Source organism: Neovison vison, chromosome 11 (assembly GCF_020171115.1).
Source record: "Neovison vison isolate M4711 chromosome 11, ASM_NN_V1, whole genome shotgun sequence".
Classification (NCBI taxonomy): Eukaryota; Metazoa; Chordata; class Mammalia; order Carnivora; family Mustelidae; genus Neogale; species Neogale vison.
This window is the reverse complement of record NC_058101.1, coordinates 112,280,373-112,303,864: the sequence shown is the minus strand read 5'-3', so window position 1 is coordinate 112,303,864 and position 23,492 is coordinate 112,280,373. Positions and strand designations below refer to the sequence as shown.

The window sequence follows — 23,492 nt, the reverse complement described above, 5'->3', positions numbered from 1 at the left end:
GAGAGAGGAGGAAGCAGGCTCCCCGCTGAGCAGAGAGCCCGATGTGGGGCTCAATCCCAGGACCCTGGGATCACGACCTGAGCCAAAGGCAGAGGCTTTAACCCACAGAGCCACCCAGGCAACCCCCTGACAATTTTCTTAATAGCATTTTCTTTTCTCTAGCCTTCTTTATGGTAAGAGCACAGTGCAAAAAACATACAACATACAACACATGTTAATGGGCTATTTATGTCATTGGTAAGGTTTTCAGTCCACAGGAGGCTATTAGTAGTCAAGTTTTTGGGAAGTCAAAAGTTATATGCAGATTTTCAACTGCCTGGGGGTTCAGTGCCTATAACTCCCACAGTGTTCAAGGGGCAACTATATAAATCTTACATCAGAAGAAAGAAGAAGCAAGCCCACTTGACACAGTAGTCAGGCTTGTGCCCTGTATTGTTACGTTTTTCACTGTCATATTCTCAGACATGTTATAACAGACCCCACTTAAAAATATTCCGTCACTTATATTTCAAAAGGCTTGATTTTCTGAATTCCTTCAGCATGAAATCATTTTATTATACATATGATACACAGAAGGAAAAGGACATAAAAAGAACAAACGTATGAATCCATAGGATATAGCTTTACAGCTAAATACTTTCGTCTCCTTAATCTTCTTGAGAGCATTCACTCAACATCAGTAAAAAGCACATGGCCTGCTGGAAACTGTGTCAAGCTCTGGGGTACGAGCCCCCAACCCTGCCTCATACCCCTCAGGGAGGGGAGAACGCCCTGTAAACATGCGACCCCAACATTGCGCTTAGCCCCAAGACAGCATCCAGACAGCTGCTTTTGGATCACACAGTTAGGAAATATCTTGCACTTTATGAGAGAATAAGAACAAAATATATTTAAGTCAAAGGATTTAGTTAGACTTCCAAAAAATGTAGTGATCTTGGAAAGAAATGCCATCGTAGGAATTCGGATCATCTAGGCTCTTTGTTCTCAGAAATATAAATGTTACCTTCCTTTGCAAAGGAAAGGTCCCTGTCCTCCCTGTTGGCAGGTCTCCCCCCTGAGGGTCCTGTTTAGTTCTGGGTGACTCTACCTGGGTGATTGGTTGGTTCTGGGTGACTCTGCTTTGATGAGCTTGCTCTGTTTCTACAAGAAGGAGTCACTTTCTGACTTCCTTTGTCACACTGGTCTTCACCCCTGTAACTTAACCTTGAGAAGACTCTCTTAGGAGTCAGTTATTGGCAGAGGTGGGAACACACGCCAGTCCCCAGTCACAGAGTCACCAGGAGCAAGCCCCTGTTTGTGTGAGTCTGATGCCAGGACCCGAGCAATCTTGCAGGATGGCTGCTTCCCCAGCCCAGTGGCTGCCCAGTGCAGGCTCTTCAGTGGCCCTGAGTGAGGGCTGTATTGATTCAGGGGGCCTGTGAGGGATCGCTTGATAGGCAGGGACAAGAGATTCCACAGTAGAAACAAGCGGCTTTCACAATAACCAATTAAACCAAGACATTATCCATGCCGAGCCATTAGCCTGGGCCACTTAAGAGCCACAATAAATCTGAACTGTTTTAAAGGCCTGTGTGAACGTACAGAGGGAGCACCACTGGCCGGTACCCAGATCTCTCCCAGGCTCTTAGCCCAGAGGATCAGCTCTCACAAAGGCAGCCCAGGACAAGGCGAGTGGCAGGAGCCTTACAGCTCCCAAACTCTGGTCTTCCTAACCCCAGAATTTTTCATGCTGCTTTACTTCAGGGGTTAGACCACCTCCACTTCAGGGCCGCTGGAGTATCAGTCTCCCAGCTAATGCACGGGAGAGCCCCTGGAGCAACACAGATGCTGGCGGAGATGCTCAGGGCGCAGGTTGCAGAATGCAGGAAGTCTCTGCCTGCGCGGACCCTGTGCCAGGGAGTGTGTGAAGCGCTGGGCCCCTGGCCTGTTCTCCATGCTCCGTGTTCACCCGCCTTCTGTGCAAGAACCTGCCTCCTCTCTTCCCTCTCTTCTCTGAACTATACGGCCTCCTTGGTTGTAGCACTTGTTTTAGCTTCCAGCTCCTCAAGGAGCGCTCATTCCTTTTGTGGGTTAGTAGCTTTTAGCCTTCTCCCCCTCAAGCCCCTTCACTTTCCTCACTGCCCTCCCAGCAATTCTTTCCTGTCCTTATGAGAAATTTTATCAGCTAGAGAAGGGAGGAAACAAATGATTAAACTCGAATCTCATATAATGCATTAAGATTTCTTCTGGAAGAGAAGGCTGGAAGGAGGTTAAATCAAGGCTTTCTTTTACGTTGTCTGGCTTTGTTCTCTGTGTCATGTGGATGTGATTTGTCTGTTCACCCTTTATTCCTGACGGAAACACATAGCCCCAATTCGGCCGGCCGTATTGAGGGCTGCCAAGGAGCCCGGGGCCAGCATTGGGAACCCATGCTTTGTGAGCCTGAGCTTTTCAGCGTGGGGACAGCTGGACAGAGAGGGACCCACACTCCACCCTCCGAGCCTGGCTCTGGACCGGACACTGGAGACCGAATTGCACAATTCACACCCTGAGCCGCACCTTCACCACGCTTCTACCACATGGGCCAGGGGTCTCAAGAGCCCAAACCAGGCGACATTCAGCCTGCCACACATGCTCCAAAAGACCAGCCCTCAAGTGTTGTGCTGGCTTAGTTTAAAAGAAATCGCATCTTCATTCCGTCTTTATGGAACCTGCCTTACTCCTGTTCATTCTCTAATTCCATGCCGAGACCTGCCCTTGTCACTGGGGATGAGAAATTTCTCTTTTTGCTGCTAAGGCTCTCTGTGGCTCTCACAGCTGTGGGCCTGCATGCTTCCCAAACACAGGCCACAGAGAGTGGCTGTCCTTCTCTGCTGGTCCCTGCCAGCTCTTCTGCCAAGGTACTCTCCGTTCTGGCCAGTTGACTCCACAGGGCCCAGAGGCCAGCCCCCGGTCATCTCTGCCACCTGTTCGGGTCACCACCACTGAATGGCTCTGCTACCTCTTCGTCCTGTGCTCACACTGGGGTGCTGTGCTCTCCTCGCTGAGTGTGTCTGCTGTGCTCCATCCCTCATGATAACAAGGCTGGACTCTGGGGACTGTGGGCAACCATTCCCTATCGAGTCACCTGGTTTCCAGGGCTCTGCCTGCTGCTCCCGCAGCTACCGCCGCCACCGATGCTCGGTCTGAGCTGCCATGTCCGGCCTGCCTGGTCAGGGTGTTTTGTGACATGTTTAAAGCAAAATGGCAAAGGGGAGGGGGCCCTCGAGGAAGCAGCTGGGTCACCTGTCCACCTCTGAGCATACTTCTGAAGAAAAGATGATCTCTCACATCTCTGGAATTAGGAATAGGGCTTTTGAGGTTGTTTTAGAACCTCTGAAGCCATCTTGTTTTACTTTTCACCACTGAACTTGCCATTTTTAAATTTCTACGTTAGTTTCTAATTTTGCCATAAGAAATTACCATAGGCTTCATGACTTTAAACAACTCACATTTATTACCTTACAGTTGTGTAGATCAAAAGTCTGATCCTGGTCCCACCGAGCTACAGTCAAGGTGTTGTTGGGGCTGCCTTCCTTTTTGGAAGCTCTAGGGGAGAATTTGCTTTTCTATCTTTCCCACCTTCCAGAGGTTGACTACATTCTTGGGCTCAGTGTCCCCTTCCTCCATCTTCAAAGTCAGCAATGGCGCATCTCTCTGGTCTCTCTCCCATGGTCATGGCTCCCTGGACTATAGCTGAAAGAAGTTCTCCACTTTCACACACCATGTAATTACATTAGACCCACCCAGAAAATCCAGTATAATCTCTTCATCTCAAGGCCCATACCCTTAATCATATCGGCAAAGTTCCTTTTACCATGTAAGGTAAGATATTTGGAGGTTCTGAACATTGAGTACAGATATTTTGGGGGCCCTCTATACTGCCTACCACAGCTTTTATTTTTTTCCTCTCTTTTCCTTCTCTCTCAGAAAATAAACTCAACATGGCAGGTCATTTCCAAAATGTATGGTAGAGTCAGGGCCAAGACTCATGAGAAGGTAATAAAGATTCAGTTTAAGTTTAGATTCACCAAGAAGATCCCTGTCCCCATATGGCTGACGGAATAGCCTGCCCACAAACCTGAAACTCACCTCACAATTAGATCACAACTAGATTTAGTATCCTCATTGAGCCATTATCCTCAAAATGCCGTTCTATCTAAATGTCTATCTAGGAATAAGGAACATAATCAAATACTGTTTGTACTAGGAAATTTAATAACTTTAATCTCCTTGAATCGTCTAAGGGTCTCTGATGTAGGCCAAAGGACCGTTAGTCAAAGAGGTCAAGTTCAATGACCAGAACCACGGACCTGAGGAGGGGCAGAACTAATCACATTAAGCAGCCTAACTCCAAGCTTCCCTACCACACCATCCTTCCTCCCATACACTCAGCAGAAGGTTAAGGGAAACATATTTGCAATCTTTAACACACTGTTTGGTGTTGTCCAATACTTGTGTTACATGTACAAATATATTAACTTAATTGCAGAGACCAGCATCCTGAAATTATAAAACACAGGTCAAGCTAGTTTTGAGGCTGTTTGAGGGAACTGAAAGAAAAGATAAGGCTAATGGGGCCGATTGAAGAGAAGGCCAGCCTTCACAAACCTGGAAGAAGCAGGCTGGAGGTGTTCTGGGTTCTGCGGGGGTCACAGCTGCCATGCAAGGGGCGCCAGAAGGACAGTCAGAAGGACAGCTGCTTCCTATTCGCAGCAGGAAGAAGACCAAAGCTTCTCCGGGCTACCTGCGACCTTCTGCGGCTGCAGCCCAGGAGACAGTATGGCACAGCTCTCAAGGAGACCTCCCACTTCTCGTTTTCAGCATTTCTTTCATTTCCTCTTCTTTTCCACATAATATGATCTTTCACGGAATTTCTATACTCTAGACCGCAGCCTGAATTAGGGTTCGTGAAAGCTGAAGAAATCCAAAGAAGGCTCTTCTCCATGCCAAATGACTACACGAAGAGAGCCAGCTTATGTTAATTTACATATTCAGTTCCTATCATATGTACATTTGTCAGCAATTCAATAAACATCACATGCTGTCTGTAATGTATGCAAATAACTCTTCTTTTAAGTTCTGAATCTCAGGGTTTATGATAAACCTGTTTATTACAAAAGGAAAATCTCAGAAACTGTACCCTCAGGATAGCGGGACAGAAATGCCTTATTTCCACATAGATGTCTGTTTCTCCCTGGGTGTTTCAAAACTTACTGAAATATAATCTTGTTCTGTGCTAATTTCTGGTCTTTTTATATTAGGATTTAAGTCTTTGCAAATAATGAGAGAACACCAGTATTATTACTTTAGTCGCCTGAAGAGGTGGGAAGCAGAAAAACTGATTTTTAAAGATTTTATTTATTTGAGAGGGAGAGTGAGCGGGAGAGAGAGGAAGAGCGAGAGAGAGTGTGAACATGGGCGGGGGAGGAGTCGAGAGAGAGGGAGAAGCACACTCCCTGACCAGCAGAAAGCCCCATGTGGGGCTCAATCCCAGGACACCAGGATCATAACCTGCGGTGAAGGCAGACGCTTAACCTACTGAGCCACCCAGGCATCCCCAAAACTCTGATCTTCGATCCAACTCCGTCTTTACGATAGATGGGACCTCTCTGTGAGAGCCAAGAATGGCCTCTGAACTGTTTTTACAATCCCTACCATCTCTGTCTTTCTGTGTGAACTCCCCCTCACTGCTCCCGCTGGTCCTTCAAACACTTGCATGGGAGAAAAACCCACCCAAAAGGCAGATGAAAGAAGCCCCTGTCTCCCAGTAGCCATGACTTTTATTCTAAAACTCACCTCTGGCATCCTAATTCTCAGCAATTCTTCTCAACTCTTAAACACAGCTTTTAAGTTTCAGGTGACCATTTTTGCCTGCAGGCTTAACAAAACTCAGAGAAAGTGTCCTCAGGGCTGCCAAACTCATAGAGCTGGGTGGGAAGATGAAAGGATGCACCCGGCTTACTTGAGACGGACTGATGGGGTGGTCTCCTTTTTTGTTCCCCCTCCCCATCCACATGGACACTGTAAGCTCATATGATAAAAAGTGGGAATTAATATTCTCGATATGTTCACTCCCAGACACTGGGCCACAGGTTTTTCCAGTAGCTCTGCAGACTGTGTAATTCTGAACCTCTGAGAATGGCCCGCTGGGCTCCCCTCTCTGCCCCAGTCCAACCTTCTGAGACGGTTTCCACAATTCCGAAGCGGTCCCCAGGACACAGTGGTAAGTAAAAGAAAATATCAGGTCTGGGGAGACCCACTTTTGGTCCTGTGCCATTTGCTGCTTGGAGATGGAGGGCTAGAGGAGCTGGATTAAAGCCCAAACAAGGAAGCGGAGATCCTTTGCATCAGAGCCCAGAATGGCTGAGGAGAGGCTGAAAGAAAAGGTCTGAAGAGTAAAGGTCAGGAGCTAAGAGAGGGTCCCTCGAGTGGGCAGTAGGAGGCAGGTCACTGTGCAGCATGGAGGGGCTGCTGTATAAACAGGGATGTGAGGAGAGAGGAAGGGAACCAGAAGAAGGGCTCTGTGAGATCTGAGGCTTCGAGAAGGGATAAGTGGAAGGAGCGCAGAGAAGCAGGGGAGGCATAATTTAGGGCAGCTACCTTGAGAGTAGAGGAGACTCAAGTAGACATTTATGATTTTCAGAGCAACTCAGCAACCTAGAAGTAGACCCAGAGGGCTTGTTCAGGGGCGGTCATCTTTAGCTGTGGAAATGAGAAAAACCTGCAGCAGCTCTAGCTGGCAAGAGATTTAGAGTAGAAGTGGGTTCCCTGGAGATCCGGAGGAGAGCAGAGGAGGGTTTGTGGCAGGACATCAGGAAAGATTGAGGGAGGTCTTCCTTGAGAACCAAGGGTGGCCCATGTGCCTTTTTTTTTTTTTTTTAAAGATTTTATTTATTTATTTGACAGAGAGAGATCACAAGTAGGCAGAGAGGAGGGCAGAGAGAGAGAGAGAGGAGGAGGAAGCAGGCTCCCTGCTGAGCAGAGAGCCGGATGCGGGACTCGATCCCAGGACCCTGAGATCGTGACCTGAGCCGAAGGCAGTGGCTTAACCCACTGAGCCACCCAGGCGCCCGGCCCATGTGCCTTTTGTGAGTGAGAGATGAAAGGTCAGAAACGGGGAGCTTCACAGGTGGGGATCTTGGCAGGTGGAGATGCTAATGAGGGTGAAATCCGGAGCACACCTACACCGGCCGAAAGATACTGTGGGATGCTGTGAAGGTTACCAGAATAACTCGGGGCAAAGAACTGTGATTCATGGTGACTTTGAATCTGAGAGTTTGATAGGAATAAAATGAGCGGAAAGAAAGACCCCGAGGCAGGTACTGCTGGGCTGGGAGTAGGCAGTGGGGGATTCGGGGCTAGGGAACTGAAATAGATCACGAATGGCAGAACAAAAGAACAAGAAGGGCGGTAGAAAAAGCCAGCCCTCCAGGTCGAACAATGCCCCAGAAGTGGTCTTGAAAAGGACGGGACCAGAACTCCTCCTCTTGGCCTTGGCATTAGCTCAGGGGAGTGGTCTTCACAGCAGGGACTGTGAGGGAGACCCTGTTACACGGAAGATCCAGGTGCGGTTAATGTGAGCAGGTGAAGGAACAGCGGAGAGCGCGATTCAGGATGTAGGGAAGTTTGTCCTTAGTAGGATTAAAGTTCCAGAAAGATCTGTGCAGGTGTTAAGGCGAACAGTTCTTAATCTTAGATGCACAAAAGAATAACCCGGAGAGTGCGCAAAGAAAAGTCCCAATACCCATACCAATTAGGTCGAAACCTTCGGGTTGGGAGCCCGGAGCAAGTCTTTTTTTTTTTTTTTTTTTTCTTTTTTTTCTTTTTTTAAGCAAGTCTTTTTTTGAAGCTTCTCCAACTGAGTCTTCTGTGCCGGGCTGGAGAACTACTGATTGAGGAAGGATGAGAGTGGGGAGGGGGGAGCCGGTGGGCCCGAAGGAGGAAGAGGTGTTTGGAAAGGTCGTATTTCTAGGCGATGGGCGTTAGAGAAGCAGGGAGATGGCAGAGACTGGTGGGGAGCCCTGGCAGGCAGGGTGCCAAGATAGCAGAATTCAGGTAAGAAAAGGCCTTTCTAAAAATCAGCCCCAAGGTTCCAATTCAAGCACGGATGTTAGGCAGCGTTTCTGGGACCGAACTAATTGTCTCTTCAGTATGTCGGCTAGACCGTTTACCTCTAACTAGGATTTTGGTATTTTTACATTATTAAAAGGCCATGAGGTGCAGGAAAGCCTTATCCATTATTCATATTTGTTTCAGGCTAAGTGCTGGATCTCCAGATGCTGAGAATTTATAAATGTCTATTTGGAAAGCACTGACCATGATGCAAACTGCTCCTGGGTTGTGTTTACTGCTTAAACCTGTTTGTCAGTCTTTCTCAGTGTTGGCCATTTGCATTTCTTTTCACCAATTAAAACAATTAAAATTATTTTATTGAATTACTACCTTTTCTTGCACAGATTTGTGTGTTTCTCTTGGGAAGAAAGGTCGAGAGTACCTAAGTATGAGAACTATGTGAAGGAATATAAAATACGTGTATCAAACATTTCAGATATAATGTAGAGCTCCAAAGTGTGCTTTTTACAATGATTTTTCTCAGAATGGTTAAAAGATTTGCCTTAATCAGATCCCACAGCTCCACTACAAATACAGTTTTCCCTCTGCAGAATTTAAGCCTAGGATGATTTCTATCCTGACAGGGCCTTAGAAGCAGCACATCTGCAAGGAATGTCAAAGAAAGAACCATAAGCTGGACACCACAGCTGCGCTTTCCTATCATTTATTCAACATCACAAACTGTTACAAGGTCACCCATCAAAAATAGATCCTGTGCCTCTTCCTCTCGGTGGACCCAACCTGCCACACTCTGCTTTCATGACCCAGAACTACTTTCTGGATGGAAATTCCAGAAGGAAATACTTTGATGTGTAGAAAAAAAATTCTTCCCTTGGTTTCCTTGACACATTTTTTCTTCCATGTCTCCTCTTCCTCCTCCGGCTTCTCATCTTCTATAGCTCCCTCTGCTGGCTGCCCTTGCTCACCCCCTGCAAAGGCAGGGCTCCCCATTGTCCCCTGTGTTTAGGGTGTGGCTCTTCCAGCAACTCACCTTACAGAGGGGGAGTGGCGAGGATCTAGCCTGCAGCCAGCTGCCTGGGCTTGAAGCCTGCTTTCTCCATTCAATGGTTGTGTGCCCTAGAACAATTTACTTAATTTTTCTTTGCCCTGAATTGAACATCTGAAAAATGGGGTTAATGGTATCTTACAGGGTTGCCGTAATGATTAAATGAGTTAATAAGCATTTAGAATCATGCCCAGCGCATAGGGAGCTCTTGGTAATGCTTGTTATTTTCAACGAGGTTGCTTGTCTTATCCCTCTGCTCTCTGTTGATAGTCTCCCTGATTAAAGGGATGACACATATCAATATTACATCATTCATTCCTGAGTCTCTACTTCAGGATCTGCTCTCTGTCCAGAAAGCCACACCTGGATTTCTAACTGTCCCTGGGCATCGTCGTCCTGATGTCTAAGGCAAAACTCTAGTTTGATATTTCTCAAAGCAAAGTCACCATGTCCACACCCTAGAGCTACCTGCCCCAAAACGTCTGCTGTTACTTAGAGGCACCTCCGATCTTCTGCTCCGCCCATGCACTGTGGGTCACCAGGTCCCACAGGAGTTCCTATAGATCCTTCCACAACTCATTCCCTTCTTCTCACTCCTCCATCCTCCGCCCAGATCTACCACACTTTTCTTCTTGACACTATCTTTTCACTGATGTCAGACTAATATTTCCAATGTATATTTCCAATCACATCTTTCACTGGTGGTAATCTGTCCACTGGCTCTCCAGTAACTCAAGGTGCTGAGTCTCAACTCCTCTCTCTGGCAGTTGAGGTTCACTCAATAAAACTCCTATGTATCATTCCGGGCTTCCCGGAAATAGTATGCTCATATGAAGTCTGTATTTACTGTTCCCTCTGTGTTTCTTCCCGCTGTTCTCTTCACCTTGGTATTTTGTATTTTTTTCTCATGATGCTGGTCAAACCCTCCCTTTCATTTGGGCCAATTTTAAATATCATCTCTTTTCCACATGTCCTAAAAATGATACTATGCCCACACCTCTCCTGAACTGCCTCCCGTAGAACTTTGCATTCTTCTCTAGCATTTATCGGACTCTGACTTGTCTCCCCGTCCTTGGCAGACTTCTTTTATTCCTCCTTCTAGATTATAACTTCTTCAAAGCCACTCTATCCTTTAAAGCTTCAAATGGGATAAAATGAATCGCAATAATAGCACCAGGAATTAAGCTCATTTATTCTGCAAAGCAGCAGCCTGTTGTCAAATGCTAACCCTTTTCCTCACAGTCCTCATAAAAAGAATGGGAAAGCATATAAATGAAGTGGCACACAAGAGGAACATACAGTGTGAGCAATTACGCCAATTCCTTTTATAGGAAGCACACAGCTGAGATAAACATGGAAGCACATTATTTACCATCCACATCTCGTTGCCAAATTCTTCTACTTCTTCTAAATTTTTCATTAAAGGAAATCAAGGAAGGTAAACAAAAGTAGCCCTTGGGAGGAATCAGCAGAATGGAAACCACTCATTTATCAGCATGGCCTAAGAGAAATGTCTTTTTTTTTTCCCCCAACTGCATCTTTTGGGGCTAGACGCTTAGGTTCACACATTGGGCGTGCACACACACACACACACACACACCACGCACACACACAAACACACCCCTTCTCTGGGTGTGCTCCACCCCACCACATGTTGGCTTTGGTGTGAAGGGAGAGGAGGAGGTTTGGCAGGAGGGATGTACCTTCAGGGCATCCTGCGTATCGTCCAGACAGTAGACTCGAACACTGTACTCCAGAGAGGAGCAGCAAAGTGGCCCGAAGATGGCCAGCTTCAGGCGCTTCGCAGCAGCTTTGGTGGTGGACTGCCCAACCAGGGCATAGGTGCTAAGGTTCTCCGTGAGGAGGTGGCAAGCCTCTGCATCCAGCTGAATGTAGCAGGGGGTGGTGAAGTTCTCCTCCCCAACCACCACCACATCCTGAAGGAAAGGATGAAAGGAGCCGTGACTGAGCCACTGCGGGCTGCCACACTGGCAGCCAGGCAGGCACAGCCCCATCTCTTCTGCGAGTGTGATCATCCTTTTCCCTGTTTTTTTTTTTTTTCCCCTTTCTTCGGCTTTATTATACCCTATTTCCATTCTTAATCATTGTCTCCCTTGCTCTAGCCTTCATATTGCTAATATTTTTTATTTAGATGTCCCCTATTTAGCATTTTTTTTTCCATCTGCGAGTCTACATTACTGGAATCGACATAAAATTCCAAAAGAAATTCATGAATTATCCTCTTAATTTCAGTGCACCTGAGTTTATTACCGATTTCTGAGAATTTAATGTTTTAATCTCTAAGGGTCTGACTGAATCTAGAAGTACTGTTTTACTTCAATGTCATTATAGAGTAGTAAGTTTTCCCTAAAAATCTAGGGGTTCAAAAGGGTTTACAGAAATTAAGGAATTATGCAACACCATTCTACTCTGTTTTCCCAAACTCACCTGTCAATTACTTTTCTTTTTTTTTTTTTTTTAAAGATTTTTTATTTATTTATTTGACAGAGAGAAATCACAAGTAGATGGAGAGGCAGGCAGAGAGAGAGAGAGAGAGAGAGAGAGAAGCAGGCTCCCCGCTGAGCAGAGAGCCTGATGCGGGACTCGATCCCAGGACCCTGAGATCATGACCTGAGCCGAAGGCAGCGGCTTAACCCACTGAGCCACCCAGGCGTCCCATGTCAATTACTTTTCAAAGCAATTGAACACTGCTTTTTCTCAGTAATCTGGGCTGCTAGACCCTAGAGAAAGTACAATATAGCAAGCTCAATACTAAGTTTTTCTCTGGTAAAACAGCCTATCCTTTCAGCTTTTGAAAATATTTAACAAGAAATAAAAATAAATGGAAGTGCTGAATACTGTTAAAATAGTTACAAACTCAACTAAGTTTTGATTTATGCAAATGACTCAGGCCACAGAAGAAAATCATCTGAAAGGCCAAGTGTAGGACCTATAAACCAAGGGTCAAAATTCCGCATGCATCTCAGGGCAGCCAGGTAATAGAAACTTGTGAAGCAGGTAGGGCAGAAGACAATAGGGAGTGGGGGAGACTGGGGCAAAGTGGAGCACAAGCCTGTCTAAAGAGCTCAGCCTCTACTGGGCTCAGCTCGTCACAACTATGCAGACATGCAGACTCAGTGAGAAAACCACCCTGAATTTTTCAAGAGAAGCTGGAAGTTCACATTTTTCATGTGAAATTTTCCAACTTTTAATTAATTCAAATTTAAAAGAAAACTCCATGTGGGAGAAATAAAATACATGCGTGGGCCTGATTCTGCCTCCCCATTAGGCTACTTTCTCTCCACAGAGGCAGGAACTACATCTGCTTTGATTCCCACAGCAGCTCAGTGGGCCTGGATCATGGGGAGCAAATAGCTATTTGTCAAAAAAAATGAATGAATGTGTCATCATAAATTGAGTCTCTGGGGCTGAACAAAGATATGAAATAAGTTGCCACCTCGGGTGGTTGTTTATTAGCTAGGCCTTGCAACATCATCTGAACGACAGTGGTGGGGGGGTAATGCCATCCACGAAATCATTTCTTCAACTGTGCCTATCCTCAAAGATGAAGCTCAAACCGCACCGGCAAAGAGAGAAAGAAACTCAGTACCTTCAAGTTTATTTTAGCCCAAAAGGACACCTGAAAATAAGTTTTGTTTTTCCCCTCCAGCAGGGTGAGGGCAATCCTTGAAACAAATCCATGAAGCATGTCACAGAAAGCCCCCAGTAAGACATAGTAGAGAATAAAGATGCACCCTGTCCCTGCCGCAGGTCTAAGAGTGCATTCTTAAGCATCGCCCTGTTCTACTCTTCTTATTTCTTTGTTTCGTTTTGTTGTTGTTGTTACTGTTATTACTGAAGTCCAGAAATAAGGTAATAGGGTATCAAGCAGAGTGTTATGCAAACAATTCAGAATCACTTGAGATTAAGACTTTGGGATGTTTTCGAGATAAATCATTTCAAGCTTAAATGGACTAGAAGTTAGGTTTGGCTAAGTCTGGTCATAATTTAACATAAAGCATACACTTAGACTTTAGTTTCGGATTTTCGGTCCTCTGGCAAGGAGTGATCCCCTCATATGGCCAAGAGAACATGTCCTTAAGAAGGAAATTATAGTAATCCCAGGGATGCCTTTCTAATTGTAATACTACTTTTTCCTATAATATTAAAGGCTTTACTCTTTATGTACATTTTTTTCTAAAAATTTCTTTCCTAAAAGAAAAATACCACAAGTAATCACAAAGTATATAATATATAGGTTGGATGCTTTGTAATGATTACACAAAAATACAGGGGTAGCTTTCAAAACTATTAGACATTTTTTGATGAACATATTCCTGAAATATGCCTTCTTTGGAATATTCTAAAATGTAATGTTTAAGTGGGCAATTTCCCACCTAAACAACAGATACTGTCTTTTCAAGGGATGACATGAAAATATGCAAGCTGGTTTTGTTTTTAGTTACTGGGTATAAAATCTTCATGGTAAATCTAACAAATTCTTTTGTTTGTAACTTCGGGTGCTAATTGAAGAATTATTATGTGAAGAACAGGATCTGTTTAAGGCACTAGCCTTAGGAAGTTATGATGGGAATCACCACAGACAGCCAAGACACCACAGGTGTTCTTCATTCTAGCAGAGCTTAGGAGAGGCACCCTTTCTGTTTTCCCAAGTTCAGTTCAGAAGAACTATATTCCCTGTATGGGTCTACAATGTCTACCATTTTCTGACTCAGGTGCAATGTTTTTCTACCTGCAAATTTCAAAAGTATATAGATGTTTCCTATCCTAAAACATAGTATGTATGTTCCAACAGGGACTTGTGTAAGACTCTCAAATATACTTTCCCCTAGGAGTTAGCAAATGCTTGACCACCATTTTCTTTGTGCCTACCCATCAGTAGATAGAGCATTCAGGAACCCATCTCTCTCCCTCCTTCCCTTCATCTCATACACTTTCTTCCCCTCTCTCTCTTCTTTTGAGTGTAAACTAAAATTCAATTCATGTTCTGCTTTCAAAATAAAAAACTTCCCATAATTACTCCAGTTTGTTTGCATGATTTTTTCTTGTGTTCCGTCTTTATCCTAATGGATGCTCACCTCCCACTGTCCCTGTGCTGCCTGGTTCTTGAGCTGTATCTTCCAGTCTTCAGTATTGGGATCTGCGCAGTGATGCATGGTGAGAATGACAGGGCGGGTCAGCAGAGCTCCAGGAGGCCCACAGCTCACCACAGGGGTCAAGAGTGTCTGGGTGTCTTCCATGGGTGGCCTAGGAGAAGAGCAGAGATTGGCATCAGTGACATTTGCATAGCATCCACTTACTACGTACTCATTGAGGTTTTCAGATCTGAAGTTTTACAAATTGTTTCTTCTTGGGAGTTTTTAATGTTTTTTGTTTTTGTTTTTTTTTTTTTTTTTTTTTTTTTTTGGTTGGAGGGAGAGGGAGAATTAAATGGGAAGAAATGTCCTTTATACCAAGACTTTATTTAATCTTCATGACTGGAGATATTTATGGTAACAGTGAATCAGCCAGTTATCTCTTTGATCTCCTTCCCCCAGACACAGGTCTGCCTCTGGTAATTTCCTCTGAATTCATGTACCAATACTTTTAGGATGGAACAAGAAGGAACAGAGTCCTTGGGAGATTACATAACCATCTTTTTTGATAATACTTGCCACTGCTCTCACAGGGTTTTACATACTTTTATTTTTTTAGGACCTAACTTGAGAAATACTTAAAAAAAAAAATCACTTCAGAGTAAGGACACCCTAGAGCTAAACTTCCAAATGACTTTCAGGAATAATCTAGGCTAGTAGAGCAGATTCATGCTTTCAAATATGACCAGAGAGAATATAGAACTGTATTCTATAGTTCTAGAATTTAAAATGAAATCTACTTGTATACTTCATACTCAGAGACTCTGGGTGGAAAGAACTTCAAAGATCAAATTCTTTATTTCCACATTTTTAAAAATTGTCTTAAGACCTTTCCCTAACATGAGTGTAATCAACAAACAAAAGGAAAGAGTAACCCAAGGTATCAGTTGATATGTGAGCAGTAGTTCCAAATTATTGAATAGATCGCTCAAAGTCTTACAGCTAACAAGTGCTAGCACTGGGACTAAAGCCAATGCCTTCTGAACAATAATACTCATAACTACTCTGTCAGAAGAGTGTGGCTAAGAACTCTCGAACTCAGAGTTCCAGAGGAGGCAGGGCCCTTGGGGTCAGCAAGCACCACCGTCCATTCAAAGTAGGAACCCCTCTACAATATGCTGACATATGGATAGTGCTTCAAACACATTCAAAATTGTACTCCACTCCTACTGAGGGACATCTCATCTATTACCAATTCATATCTAAAGAAAGTTCTTAGGATAAATGCAATTTGCCTTCCTGGCACTTCTCTTCACATATCTTTGGCCTGCTTTCTCTCCACTTTTGCATTAGAGCCTTTCAAATATTTAGAGATTGTTATGATGCCTCTGAAACTCTTCTTTATTTCAGACCAAATAGCCTCAATTTTTGAACTTCAACTAGAAAAGGATGGTTTCCAGATATCTCCCCATATTTCTATCTTCACTTTTATATAGATGTCTGTTAGTATTCCAATGTCTTCACCAAGCTGTGCATCTGGAAATGAATATTATGCTTACGTAGCCAGCGTAGTAGGCAACTATTTTCCTTGACTTGGAATATGTAGTTGTATAAATGCCTCACTGAACTGTTGCCTTAGATTATTCTCAGTCAAGTAATTATTTATAAATATTATTGCAGGCTTCAGTTACATAGAAAGATGGAGATAATATGGTTAAGCATCTCCTTTATAAAATGAGGCAATGGAACCCCAAGAAGATCAAGTAATTTGTTAAAGCTAACCACTCAGTGTATTCCTAACATGAAAGGCTCTTAGGCTAAGTCTATAGTTTTGTGGTTGCAGTGATGGTTTTTGAACCTATGTACAGAAATTTGTATTTAGCAATTTAATTTCACCTTAAGATTCAGAGAAAATTTCAGGTCATCTATTTCTTAATGCTGTCTTTCTTCCAAATATCAGCCAAATAGCGTTGGTGGTATAGTGGTGAGCATAGCTGCCTTCCAAATATCAGCCAAATATTCCAGTCTTTTAGCCACTTTAAATCTAATTTGCCTGCCATTTATGGTCTCGTTCCAATCATTGATAGCATTGTAGTACAAAAATATGGCAAAGACCTTTTCAAAAATACTACTCGAAGACTCTCCAGTCTGACATCAATAATCTGAATTTGTTGGTTTAGCCAAATATAAACCAGTTAAAAGATACATTGTCCGATTCACACCTTTCCATTTTATTCACATGGATATTATAGTGGACATATCAAATTCCCTTATAATTGTGATGGTCACTTAAGATGGATTTTCCTTTAAGATTTTTTTCTTTGTTTATGGTTAATATATTAACTACTAAATAATCTAGAAGTTAGCTTATATCTATAGTTCACCCTAATTTAACACTCAATGAATGATGGCAGCTGATATATATATATATATATATATATATATATATCTGTGTGTGTGTATTTGGAACACATATACTTGGAAGACAATTCTCCATGGATCTTTCATGTTTCTGTATGTCTTTTCAAGACAACTATATAGCAATCACCTTGGAAGATAAAGATACTACTTATTTTTAGAGCAAATGGCAAACATGTCTACTTCCTATTATAAAAAACTCAAGTTCTTCTAAGCTAGAGGTCCTTCCTGGAATGCAACCAATGAGTAGGTAGATATCATGTGATTTTCTCTGCTTTTCCCTTTTGGAACTGAGGTGTTAGGGCTTGGCATAAAAATGGTAAAACTCTTGATTGTGCTACTGCTGTGAGTAACAAACTGTCCTTTGTCTCTGACCCAGGAGTCTTGTGTCATCTATCAACATCCACAGAACTGTGGCAGCTATGGTAAAGAAAAATCCTTGAGAGTCCTTAGCTCTTGACAATTATTATCCTTTTGACATATTTTCTCCTTGGTAAGACTTGGTTATCTAATTCTAAAATTTTGCAAGGATCTCACTAACTTATGGCTTTTCTTTCTTCCTATTTAGAAAATAAAAATACTTTTTATCTCCTTTTAGTCTTTGCCATCTTTCTATCTTGAATGAATAATGACACAGTTTTATTAAATCTAAATTATCAAAGTACTTAGAAATGTATTTTTTGGAATAAATGTATTTTTTGGAGTAATACAATTATTAAGAAGTCTTTACTATCCCCTTTACCCCTTAGTTTTCATTTCCCTTTAACCCAGTTTTTCTTCCTTCCTTCTACTCTGAAATTCATTCTCTTAGTACATGGGTGAAGTTCTGGTCTCACTGTGGCATAGTTAATATTATACTATCTGTCCTAAGCAGTAGCTTTATTCTTGCTAATTCTACTTTTTCCACCATGATGGAAAAAAAAAAATACCAGTGACTACATTTTTGTGAGCACTACTCTTACCTTTCAGTTACAAGTGTACCTTGAGAAGTGAGCATGAAACTTTTAAGGAAGGAGATTTAAGTGGAATCCATTTCAAGTGGTCCTTGCAATATAGTTGGAGATTGGAAACATCTGTCTCTCAGTCTGCTGTTAGCAGCCGGTGCTTGAGGCAGAAAGAGGAGGGGTTCTTCTCATCACTGAGTTGGAACAGAAGGGAGCAGCCTCCCTGCTGGGTTGGGGAGCTGTCAGACCCGTACTCTCCAAGCACACCCCTGGCATGCAATATTGATGGGCACCATTCTTGGAGGAGGGATAGCAAGGGAAGGAAGGGGCAGTAGGTGTCAAAAGAATTTATTAACCCACTGAGGTGCAAGAATGTAATGAATAGGGAAGTGGTGAAGCGGAATTCATGATGGGGAATGAAAAACAAAGAAGAAATAATGATAAGAATCTTTCTGTTTTCAAGATGAAAGAAGTAGTGTTGAAATTGGAAACGTTTCCAAGCATATATGGAAGCAGTGACCTAGGGAAGATTAAAGATTTAACTGTGTGAAACCAAAGGTCAGAACGTTTAAGTCCACAGTTCCTTTCTTTACATGAAGAGAGGATAATAAAATACACAGAACAAAACTAGTAGAAAATACATATAAATAAGCCTGACTCATGTTTTTGCAGTGGGCTCCACCCCTTATGTCACACATGTTACCTGAGATACTTCAGCGAACATTCTCTCAAAATGAACTGCAGATGACATGGAAATGAACACAGAGCAAAAATCAGCTGCAGAAGCAGCAATTAAGTCAAAAGTCAGTAAGGAACAATAATTAAAGTTTTCAAGGCTTTTCAATGTCCAGCGAGAATAATATGGTAAATGCTGGGTGCATTCTGAAGCCTCTGGGACAAAGCCCCTCAGAGAGGAGTTTGAGTTTCCTGTCAGAAAGATTTTTCTCATCCCTTGCTTGCTGTTATCAAGTGAGGAGAACTTCTACACAGAAGGGCATAATTTACAAAACTTTCATAAAAGCAATTGCACTTGCTGCTCATGGCACACCTGGAAGGGACTTAGGATAAGTATTTATTTTACTTCTTTTTCAGGAAGAGGAAACTGAAATCTAGAGATATTAACACACTTGCCTACGGCCTCAAAACTAGTAACAGGCAAAGCTAGATTTCAAGCACAAGTGATTTAGTTTTTTTCACAGAGTGGTGTGTTTTGGGTGGTTTATCTGGGTTTAGGGCCTTGAGACTTTTTTTTTTTTTTTTGCCTATTTGCTAGAGCAAGCTCAACATTACTTCTTGGAGAGAATCTGTCTCCTTCCACCTCTGTGGAGACAAGATGCCTTCTATTAACATACATGTCTTTTGTCAGGTCCCTCAGGATGACAATCCCACCCAAGACTCAGCTGCCTTTTGAAGCATACGGTTTCACATATAACTGGCAACTTGAAATATTTGCACTCTGGGTATCTGACAGGGAATTTATAACTCACTTGCTATCAAAAGCTCAATTGAGGAAAAAAAAAAATTACGGAAGCCGCTCTGAAGGGCTTGCTACCATTTCCCTATCAAGCCAGAATCTATCCCTGGATGAAGCCAGAACAGCGAAGTATTATGCTCTGACTGAACTGATGAATCCTTGTGGAATTATTTTACTGCATTTATACTTGGACCTTATACCATCTACTAACATGGAGGGACACTAACAGAAGGAGCCCTGTGAAAACTCATTGCTGTCTTTATTTTAAGGATGTTGTTCATTGTATTAACAAAGAAAAAATGTCTTCTTTATGTGGAATGAAAGGAGAAATACATGAACTTCTTTTGGGCGTATTTTTCCTCATGGACACACGGATTTTGAAACTTATCACATTCCCCTCTTGAAAACTTTGGAATAGTAAATTCATGACCTAGTACCAGGAAATACACTGGGAATCACACGAAATGTTTTATACTTTTGACTGCTCACCTGACTTTGTTATCTTTTCAAATCTTACTTTTTCTCATTTTTTCATTTTTTTCATCCACTTATTTACCATTTTTTCCTCTCATTGTAAAGACTGTGTTTTCATAACTCACCTTGAACCATTTCTTTATAAGTAGGACTGCAGTATGTGAACACTGTGGAGAACAGTGAGAGAATAAGATTTAAATATACCTGGACTCCACTCTTTTCCCCCTATACCTATAGCCTTCATACAGCTGTATGTTGAAATAAGAGCTTGAGGACTCAAAAGGGGAATATCATTGAGTTTCTCCAAGAAATAATAATGTCAACTATTCTTTTGCCAAGTTCCAAAAACATCTTGAAGAAATGAAAACTTTCTGCTATACGATTACTTATGTAACAGAATTTTGGCCCTCCATCCTAACATACTGTTTAATTATTTATCCTCAGCACCTATATATAACAGTTTACATTGTCTCACCACTAACTCACACTGTGAACCCTTCTCAACCGGGATTTCATCCTTTGAAAAACTTCTAAAGGCCACCAATGTCTGGCCCCCGACAATACCAGTGATTTCTTGCATTATTCTCTTTCTTTACATTTTACTTTCAATGATACCTGTGTCAACCGTGTCAACCACTTCACCATATTGAAATTCTCTTTACTTTTGATTTTTTCTCCATAACACTTACAATCATTCATTTTTCCATTCAGAAACATTCACTGAGGAGCTGCTCTGTATTCCTTACCATGCCAGATGCAAACTCTGTGTTTATCTGCCTTATCCTTATGTGTTCTGTTTAGCTTAGCTCATCACACCCAAACCTTAAATAGGAATGTTTCCCAAAGATCTCTCCCCTGTTCTCTTCTTTCTGCCTCTGCATCGTTTTCCCCCTCAGAGGCTCCACACCCTGGTGACTCCCGGACTATATCTCCAGCATTAATCACAGATCCCTATCTGCACACAGTACCCACATCAAAATCAGAATCTGTCCTTCCTCCTTGAACCAGTTGCACTCACAATTTTCCCAGTGCCCCAGGCTTCTACATATTCATATTGTATTTTGTCACTTTTCTGCAACACTTCTAACCAGTGGTGAAATCTTTTTTATTTTCTCCTGAAATGTATTTCCCTTTCCATCCTCCAGACTCAGGCTCAGGCCTGGCTTCTTCCCCTACGCCCTCACAGCTCAGCCAGGCATCCAGCCTCCAGGGAGTCTTCCTGTTCCCTCCACCAACTCATCCAGCCTACCTTCCTCAGCAGTTCAATCTTTAAAATGCACCGTGATTCTCATATCACTGGGCGGCTCACAGTCCTTTCGTGGTGGGCCCCACAGTTTACCAAAAAAATTCTATTTACCTTTCTATTTGGGATGTCTAAGTTGATTCCCTGGCCTTTTGAGAAAAAAGCTAAGCAAGGACAGAACACATAGAAAGGGAAAATTAACCTTGGTATTTTGAATTCAGATTATTTTTCAATAAGAAATGACAAAGAGCAAAATTTCAGTCTGAGACAGACTTGGTCTTTTTTTGTTTGTTTGTTTGTTTTTATTTTAAACTGCTACTGCATACAAGGCAAAAAGATCCACATTAGTGCCATTAATCATGGAAATTGTATCCACGGGGGAAACAGAGTCTCCACGGCCTCTCCCGAGATCTGTAAAGCGGGAGAGGTAGAAATCACGAGCACGGCCTTGCGGCTTTGCCCCTTGTCAGAGACAGTTTGTCCCATCTCTGCAGCTGATTTAGGCTGCTCAGTCTGCCATTCAGGGCTCTCTCTTAGAGCACATTCAGTAATGATAAGGCCCCCTTGTCACATCCACTCTGCCATATGTAATTAAGTTCACGCCTCCCTTTAGACAGTTCACATCAGCAGATGACCAGCTGGATACCAGCCAGCTGGAAAAACACCCAGTTTGGGATGCAATAAAGGGAATCGGAGAGAAAGAGAATGGACAAAAATGATCAAAACTGTCCTGCGAGTGAGTTGAAGTACCATTCATATCTCCTGATGTCCTCCCAATGTCTTCTCTTAGAAGTTCTGTCTCAGATCACGTGAGGATAGAAAGGGTCCTCAGTGAGCAGTAGAAAGAAAGTATGTTCAAGAATGCCCTAAGGAAGGAGCAGAGGCTCGGTGTGCCTCCGTGCTGTCTACAAAGGAGGGATGGATGGCTTGTGAGAGAGCGGAAGAGCCTCGTTGTGAGATCACCTGGCTGTGAATTCTGCCTTCCCTCAGCTGTTAACTGTGAAAGCTCAGCTTCGTGACTCGTTTTCCCTGGGGCACTAGTTTTTTGATCTTTAAATTGGAACTCAGCATAACTCACAGAGTTGTAGTGAGGGAAAAAAAAATGAGATTAAAAGTAGGGTGAATAAATGGAACTATGTCTTCTGCTGTTAAGATATCCTAAAACACATTCTTGTCCCTGTGCTTCTACAAGAAAAATGCATCTTGTTCACAACAAGAAAAGAAGTGAAGAGAGGACTTTCTCATTATTTGTCACGGGGATCTTCCTGTGTTTGTGCCTCGATTCATGGTCTCTTGTGTGTATTTTCTTTTTGAGATTTCAGGGGTTTCTCTAGCTTCATTTTTATAAACAGAACTTCTCTGATGTGCACTGAGTTCAACAGAGTGATTCCCTCTGTACCTAAGTTCAGGTGGTGGGGATAGTGAGAGGTGATTTATAGTTTCCTTTTTTTTAGAGTCAAAGGCAGAGGAACCTCAAAGCAGAAGTGTCTATCTTTACTAATTTTTTGTTTTCTCTTTCTTTCATCTAAAATGCGCCATTATAGGCGCCCAGCTAGCTCAGTCGGTGGAGCATGAGACTCTTAAAATGCGCCGTTATTCTGGCCAGGGTGCTGGCTATGTCATGGGAGGGAAAAGCCTACAAGGCGCGTGAATGCACACACACTGAAGCTTCAGCACCCCCCGGAGCAGCCCCGGCAGGCTTGATGGTGGTGGTCAGACGGACGGTAAGAGACACGAACACCCCCCTGCTTCTCAGCATAAAGCACAAGCCAATCCTCACTTCTATTTCAATAAAGTGTCATGTTGGCCAAGGCCTGGAGGGATAGATGAACGTGGTGCCAGCCTTGACTTTGGACAGGAGGAAGAAGACAGAACGCAGATACAGGGATCTTAGAGACTGCCGCTCTTCATTTCTCCTGCGGCAAAAGAAGGGCGCGCTGTGGGTCTGTGAATGTTACTTTGCCTTGGGAATGAAGAAAATGAATATTTGATGTGAGTAAATACGAGCCTTATAGTAATTTTCTGTTGCTCAAATTTAAGGCATGAATAAGGCTCAAGGAACGTTGCCATTTTCTTAGACAGGCTAGTGTTTGTCTAGGTGGATGGAGACCACCTGAGGAAAAAAAATGTTTGGGTCCTGCAGATTATAAATGCCAATATCTCCACCCGAGAGCATGATAAAAGAGCTTTTCAGCTTTTGAAGAACAAGACTGAAAATGGATGTTTTTCTGAGGATAAGAGAGGGAAGACAGAAGGTGTAATGCGTTATAATGGTAACCCAGTTCGACATTTGTCATTCAGGCTTTGTATGTGCAGCTCAGGACCGAAGAGCCGATGCCTTTCCCCTTGGGAAAAACAATGATAATTACATGTAAGGATCTTCATTTCAACAACGTCTTTTATTTTAAGATCTCAGTGTACTTCAGAAGCCTTAATCCATCAGGCCTTTCAAGCACTATTTAGTGCATGCGTTTTATGTGGGAACTAACCAAGAAAGACCATTTGTTAGATTGTTAGAGGCCAGACGGAAAATCGTATTTAGGACTTCTAAACCCCCTTGTTATTTTTACTTAAAATCACCTCATCTTTATGATTAGGACACATCCAAAACAAAGCCTTATGATCCAATCTAGCTTAGTCAACCCTAGATCCCTTTAGAAAGGCTCGATACAGAATTTGTAAGTGCTGAACACAAGAAGGAGGT

The 23,492-nt window shown here is 42.9% G+C and overlaps 1 protein-coding gene across 2 annotated transcripts in view; it reads right to left on the bottom strand.

Moving 5' to 3' along the window:
• The window catches only part of UNC5C (unc-5 netrin receptor C), a 355,335-nt gene that overhangs the window by 14,313 nt on the left and 317,530 nt on the right, over window positions 1-23,492 (bottom strand). For both annotated transcript variants that reach the window (XM_044224455.1, XM_044224456.1), the window contains 2 exons: window positions 14,239-14,407; window positions 10,843-11,076 (listed from right to left, as the gene is read on the bottom strand). In XM_044224455.1, the coding sequence (XP_044080390.1) occupies window positions 10,843-11,076; window positions 14,239-14,407 (403 nt within the window). The remainder of the gene's footprint in view (window positions 1-10,842; window positions 11,077-14,238; window positions 14,408-23,492) is intronic.